Here is a 7,500-nt window from a genome sequence, read left to right on the forward strand (position 1 = left end):
ATAGATCATCGTTCACATTGCTGCCAGTGAGGATTGCTGACGGAATATTCATTATTTATTGGATTTATACTATATAGAACTTAGAAACATTATCTGTGTTGTTCCATCACAGAGCTTTGTGGGGTTTTGAGGAAAGGTTTTTACAAAAAATATCGAAAGGTTTACAATCTCACTGGTGGAGTTTAAGAATTGTATTCTTGTTGCTCAAAGGGCAAGACTGGGTCACCTGTTCAGGTGTGTTACCTGATCCAGCTCAATCAGTAGGGTGTGCAAGCTGGATAGCTCTCGGCCGAGGTCGATGTATCCATCAAAGCCGGCGGTGTGGTTCAGTCCGTCAGGATTGGAGATCTCCTGCAGGAAACGCTGCATGCTGCTCCACTGCCGCTCCACAAAGTCATTCATGAACAACATGTACTCCTCTTTAGTCCCAAACCTACAACCACAGGCAAGAGGTAACAGGTTTAGGTACACATACAAGTGACATGTACAAACCACATACAAGTAACACGTACAGGACGGCATACAAGTAACACGTACAGGACGGCATACAAGTAACACGTACAGGACCGCATACAAGTAACACGTACAGGACCGCATACAAGTAACACGTACAGGACCACATACAAGTAACACATACAGGACGGCATAAAAGTAACATGTACAGGACCACATACAAGTAACACGTACAGGACGGCATAAAAGTAACACGTACAGGACGGCATAAAAGTAACACGTACAGGACGGCATAAAAGTAACACGTACAGGACGGCATAAAAGTAACACGTACAGGACCACATACAAGTAACACATACAGGACGGCATAAAAGTAACATGTACAGGACCGCATACAAGTAACACGTACAGGACGGCATAAAAGTAACACGTACAGGACCACATACAAGTAACACGTACAGGACCGCATACAAGTAACACGTACAGGACCACATACAAGTAACACGTACAGGACGGCATAAAAGTAACACATACAGGACGGCATACAAGTAACACGTACAGGACCACATACAAGTAACACGTACAGGACCACATACAAGTAACACATACAGGACCACATACAAGTAACACGTACAGGACCACATACAAGTAACACATACAGGACCGCATACAAGTAACACATACAGGACGGCATACAAGTAACACTTACAGGACGGCATACAAGTAACACGTACAGGACCACATACAAGTAAGACGTACAGGACCACATACAAGTAACACGTACAGGACGGCATAAAAGTAACACGTACAGGACCACATACAAGTAACACGTACAGGACCGCATACAAGTAACACGTACAGGACCACATACAAGTAAGACGTACAGGACCACATACAAGTAACACGTACAGGACGGCATAAAAGTAACACGTACAGGACCGCATACAAGTAACACGTACAGGACCACATACAAGTAACACGTACAGGACGGCATAAAAGTAACACGTACAGGACGGCATACAAGTAACACGTACAGGACGGCATAAAAGTAACAGGTACAGGACGGCATAAAAGTAACACGTACAGGACGGCATACAAGTAACACGTACAGGACGGCATAAAAGTAACACGTACAGGACCACATACAAGTAACACGTACAGGACCGCATACAAGTAACACGTACAGGACGGCATACAAGTAACACGTACAGGACGGCATACAAGTAACACGTACAGGACCACATACAAGTAACACATACAGGACCACATACAAGTAACACATACAGGACGGCATACAAGTAACACGTACAGGACCACATACAAGTAACACGTACAGGACCACATACAAGTAACACGTACAGGACGGCATACAAGTAACACGTACAGGACGGCATACAAGTAACACGTACAGGACCACATACAAGTAACACATACAGGACCACATACAAGTAACACATACAGGACGGCATACAAGTAACACGTACAGGACCACATACAAGTAACACGTACAGGACCACATACAAGTAACACGTACAGGACCACATACAAGTAACACGTACAGGACCACATACAAGTAACACGTACAGGACCACATACAAGTAACACGTACAGGACCACATACAAGTAACACGTACAGGACCACATACAAGTAACACTTACAGGACCACATACAAGTAACACGTACAGGACCACATACAAGTAACACGTACAGGACGGCATACAAGTAACACGTACAGGACGGCATACAAGTAACACGTACAGGACGGCATACAAGTAACACGTACAGGACGGCATACAAGTAACACGTACAGGACCACATACAAGTAACACATACAGGACCACATACAAGTAACACATACAGGACGGCATACAAGTAACACGTACAGGACCACATACAAGTAACACGTACAGGACCACATACAAGTAACACGTACAGGACGGCATACAAGTAACACGTACAGGACGGCATACAAGTAACACGTACAGGACCACATACAAGTAACACATACAGGACCACATACAAGTAACACGTACAGGACGGCATACAAGTAACACGTACAGGACCACATACAAGTAACACGTACAGGACCACATACAAGTAACACGTACAGGACGGCATACAAGTAACACGTACAGGACGGCATACAAGTAACACGTACAGGACCACATACAAGTAACACATACAGGACCACATACAAGTAACACATACAGGACGGCATACAAGTAACACGTACAGGACCACATACAAGTAACACGTACAGGACCACATACAAGTAACACGTACAGGACCACATACAAGTAACACGTACAGGACCACATACAAGTAACACGTACAGGACCACATACAAGTAACACGTACAGGACCACATACAAGTAACACGTACAGGACCACATACAAGTAACACTTACAGGACCACATACAAGTAACACGTACAGGACCACATACAAGTAACACGTACAGGACCACATACAAGTAACACGTACAGGTCAAGCACTTTACAGAAATCCCAGTAAAGCTTCATGAGATTAAAAGCCCAAACTTACTTGCTGAAGTTGGCGAGGTTCTGAATGACTTTGGCAATAAGGGTCAGAGTTCTAGCAGAGCGTTCGTCGGGGTACTCCTGCATCAGGTCGAACAGAGACGGTGACATCACAGCCGGACACAGGAAGCGCAGGAACAACGAGGCGCTGATGAGGCGCTCGCTGATGTCTGCTCGCCCACGGCTACTGCACTCCTGTCGCCATGATGCAAAAACCTCCTTCAGCTCCCGGGGGAAGACCCTGAATCAGTTTGAGGGGTTTATTATATCATACAAAGTACGAGTGCACAGTGTCGGTACTGTACAGTGTGTTTACAGTCTGTGCACATAGTGTAAAGTGAGTATAGTACAGTGTGTACTGTACAGAGTGTGTGCAGCGTGTTTACAGTGTGAGTATGAATACAGTACAAGTGTGAGTACTGTGTGTACTCTGTGTATATATATATATATATATATATATATACGTGTACCTGTACGAGTCAAGGATCTTGCAGAAGGCAAGTTCACAGCACATTCTCAGGTTGGCCTGATGCTCGGCGAGATCCGAGGTTGCACAACGAGATTGGTCGACCTCACAGTTCTCATCTGACTCGTATAGAGCTTTAATGAACTCACCTGAATACAAGCAAACACACACACACACAAATATTCATATGGTTGGCGTTAAAGCAAAACCTCCTGGTTGAGAGTTCATTCAGTCTATCACACTTCTATCCAGAGGGATCCCTCTGTTGTCCCTGGGGTTTGTTGCTTTGTTTTTCCTACACCGATCCAAAGGTCTAAAGACATAGGGGATTTAAAGCCCTCAGAGGATAATGTGGAACTTCACTTTATCTGTGTGTGTTCTTTTAGAGTCCATTCACAGATGTATCTGTAGCCAATCAGATTTTCCATCAATCACATGAGCACGATCCTACGAGGGTATAATAAACCTAATAAATATAATATTATAATATAATAATAAACCTCTCTATAACAATAGTACACCTCTCTATCACGACAATAAACCTCTCTATCACGACAATAAACCTCTCTATCACGATAATAAACCTCTATCACAATAATAAACCTCTCAATTACGATAATAAACCTCTATCACAATAATAAATCTATCACAATAATAAACCTCTATCACGATACTAAACCTCTCATGATAATAAATCTATATCACGATAATAAACCTCTATCACAATAATAAATCTCTCAATTACGATAATAAACCTCTATCACAATAATAAACCTCTATCACGATACTAAACCTCTATCACGATAATAAACCTCTCAATTACGATACTAAACCTCTATCACGATAATAAACCTCTCAATTACGATAATAAACCTCTATCACAATAATAAATCTATCACAATAATAAACCTCTATCACGATAATAAATCTCTATCACAATAATACACCTCTCAATTACGATAATAAACCTCTATCACAATAATAAATCTATCACAATAATAAACCTCTATCACGATAATAAATCTCTCTATCACAATAATAAACCTCTATCACAATAATAAACCTCTATCACAATAATAACACCTCTATCACGATACTAAACCTCTCATGATAATAAACCTCTATCACAATAATAAACCTCTATCACGATAATAAACCTCTATCACGATAATAAACCTCTATCACGATAATAAACCTCTATCACAATAATAAACCTCTATCACGATAATAAACCTCTATCACGATAATAAACCTCTATCACAATAATAAACCTCTATCACGATAATAAACCTCTATCACAATAATAAACCTCTATCACAATAATAAACCTCTCTATCACAATAATAAACCTCTATCACAATAATAAACCTCTATCACGATAATAAATCTCTCTATCACAATAATAAATCTCTATCACAATAATAAACCTCTATCACGATACTAAACCTCTCATGATAATAATTCTATATCACGATAATAAACCTCTATCACAATAATAAATCTCTCTATCACAATAATAAACCTCTATCACGATAATAAACCTCTATCACAATAATAAACCTCTATCATGATAATAAACCTCTATCATGATAATAAACCTCTATCACGATAATAAACCTCTATCATGATAATAAACCTCTATCACAATAATAAACCTCTATCACGATAATAAACCTCTATCACAATAATAAATCTCTCTATCACAATAATAAACCTCTATCATGATAATAAACCTCTATCACAATAATAAACCTCTATCACGATAATAAACCTCTATCACAATAATAAATCTCTCTATCACAATAATAAACCTCTATCACGATAATAAACCTCTATCACGATAATAAATCTCTATATCACGATAATAAACCTCTATCACAATAATAAATCTCTCTATCACAATAATAAACCTCTATCACAATAATAAACCTCTCTATCACAATAATAAACCTCTATCACAATAATAAATCTCTCTATCACAATAATAAACCTCTATCACGATAATAAACCTCTATCACGATAATAAATCTCTCTATCCTAATAAACCTTTATCACAATAACAACACCTCTATCATGATAATAAATCTCTCTATAACGATAATAAACCTCTATCACAATAATAAACCTCTATCACGATACTAAACCTCTCATGATAATAAACCTCTATCGCAATAATAAATCTCTCTATCACAATAATAAATCTCTCTATCACGATAATAAACCTCTATCACAATAATAAACCTCTATCACGATAATAAACCTCTATCACAATAATAAACCTCTATCACGATAATAAACCTCTATCACGATAATAAATCTCTCTATCACGATAATAAATCTCTCTATCACGATAATAAACCTCTATCACAATAATAAACCTCTATCACGATAATAAACCTCTATCACAATAATAAACCTCTATCACGATAATAAACCTCTATCACAATAATAAACCTCTATCACGATAATAAACCTCTATCACAATAATAAACCTCTATCACGATAATAAACCTCTAACACGATAATAAACCTCTATCACGATAATAAACCTCTATCACAATAATAAACCTCTATCACAATAATAAACCTCTATCACGATAATAAACCTCTATCACAATAATAAACCTCTATCACGATAATAAACCTCTATCACAATAATAAACCTCTATCACGATAATAAACCTCTATCACAATAATAAACCTCTATCACCATAATAAACCTCTATCACAATAATAAATCTCTCATCACGATAATAAACCTCTATCACAATAATAAATCTCTCTATCACGATAATAAACCTCTATCACGATACTAAATCTCCATGACGATAATAAACCTCTATCACGATACTAAACCTATCACAATAATAAATCTCCATGACAATAATAAACCTCTTCCACGATAATAAGTCACAATAATAAACCTCTCTATCACGATAATAAACCTCCCTAACACGATAATAAACTTCTATCATGATAATAAATCTCTCTATCACAATAATAAACCTCTATCATGATAATAAATCTCTCTATCACAATAATAAACCTCTATCATGATAATAAATCTCTCTATCACAATAATAAACCTCTATCATGATAATAAACCTCTAACACGATAATAAACTTCTATCGTGAAAATAATAATCCATTTAATTGATATAGGGCTTTTCAAGATACTCAGACACTCTACATGTTACATTATACACCGTAGACAGCTACGGGGAGCAATGCAGGGTTAAGTGTCTTGCTCAAGGACACATTGACTAGGGCGGGGATTGAACCGCCAACCCCCTGATTGAAAGACGGGCATGCTAACCACTGACCCATAGTCGCCCCACTATTAGTCGGTCCTAATAAATCTCTCTATCATGACAATAAATCTCTCTATCATGATAATAAACCTCTCTATCATGACAATAAATCTCTCTATCACGATAATAAACCTCTCTATCATGATAATAAACCTCTCTATCATGATAATAAATCTCTCTATCACGATAATAAACCTCTCTATCATGATAATAAATCTCTCTTTCACGATAATAAACCTCTCTATCATGATAATAAACCTCTCTATCATGATAATAAACCTCTCTATCATGATAATAAACCTCTCTATCACGATAATAAACCTCTCTATCATGATAATAAACCTCTCTATCACGATAATAAACCTCTCTATCATGATAATAAACCTCTCTATCATGATAATAAACCTCTCTATCACGATAATAAACCTCTCTATCATGATAATAAACCTCTCTATCATGATAATAAATCTCTCTATCACGATAATAAACCTCTCTATCATGATAATAAATCTCTCTATCACGATAATAAACCTCTCTATCATGATAATAAACCTCTCTATCATGATAATAAACCTCTCTATCATGATAATAAATATCTCTATCACGATAATAAACCTCTCTATCACGATAATAAACCTCTCTATCATGATAATAAATCTCTCTATCACGATAATAAACCTCTCTATCATGATAATAAATCTCTCTATCACGATAATAAACCTCTCTATCA

General features: G+C 37.4%; 1 protein-coding gene across 3 annotated transcripts in view; it reads right to left on the minus strand.

Annotated features, from left to right (window-relative positions):
• The window catches only part of LOC117736907 (disabled homolog 2-interacting protein-like), a 22,995-nt gene that overhangs the window by 8,155 nt on the left and 7,340 nt on the right, over positions 1–7,500 (minus strand). For all 3 annotated transcript variants that reach the window (XM_034542556.1, XM_034542553.1, XM_034542554.1), the window contains 3 exons: positions 3,464–3,608; positions 2,998–3,234; positions 244–433 (listed from right to left, as the gene is read on the minus strand). In XM_034542556.1, coding sequence (XP_034398447.1) covers positions 244–433; positions 2,998–3,234; positions 3,464–3,608 — 572 coding nt within the window. The remainder of the gene's footprint in view (positions 1–243; positions 434–2,997; positions 3,235–3,463; positions 3,609–7,500) is intronic.

This window comes from Cyclopterus lumpus, chromosome 9 (genome assembly GCF_009769545.1).
Source record: "Cyclopterus lumpus isolate fCycLum1 chromosome 9, fCycLum1.pri, whole genome shotgun sequence".
Taxonomy (NCBI): domain Eukaryota; kingdom Metazoa; phylum Chordata; class Actinopteri; order Perciformes; family Cyclopteridae; genus Cyclopterus; species Cyclopterus lumpus.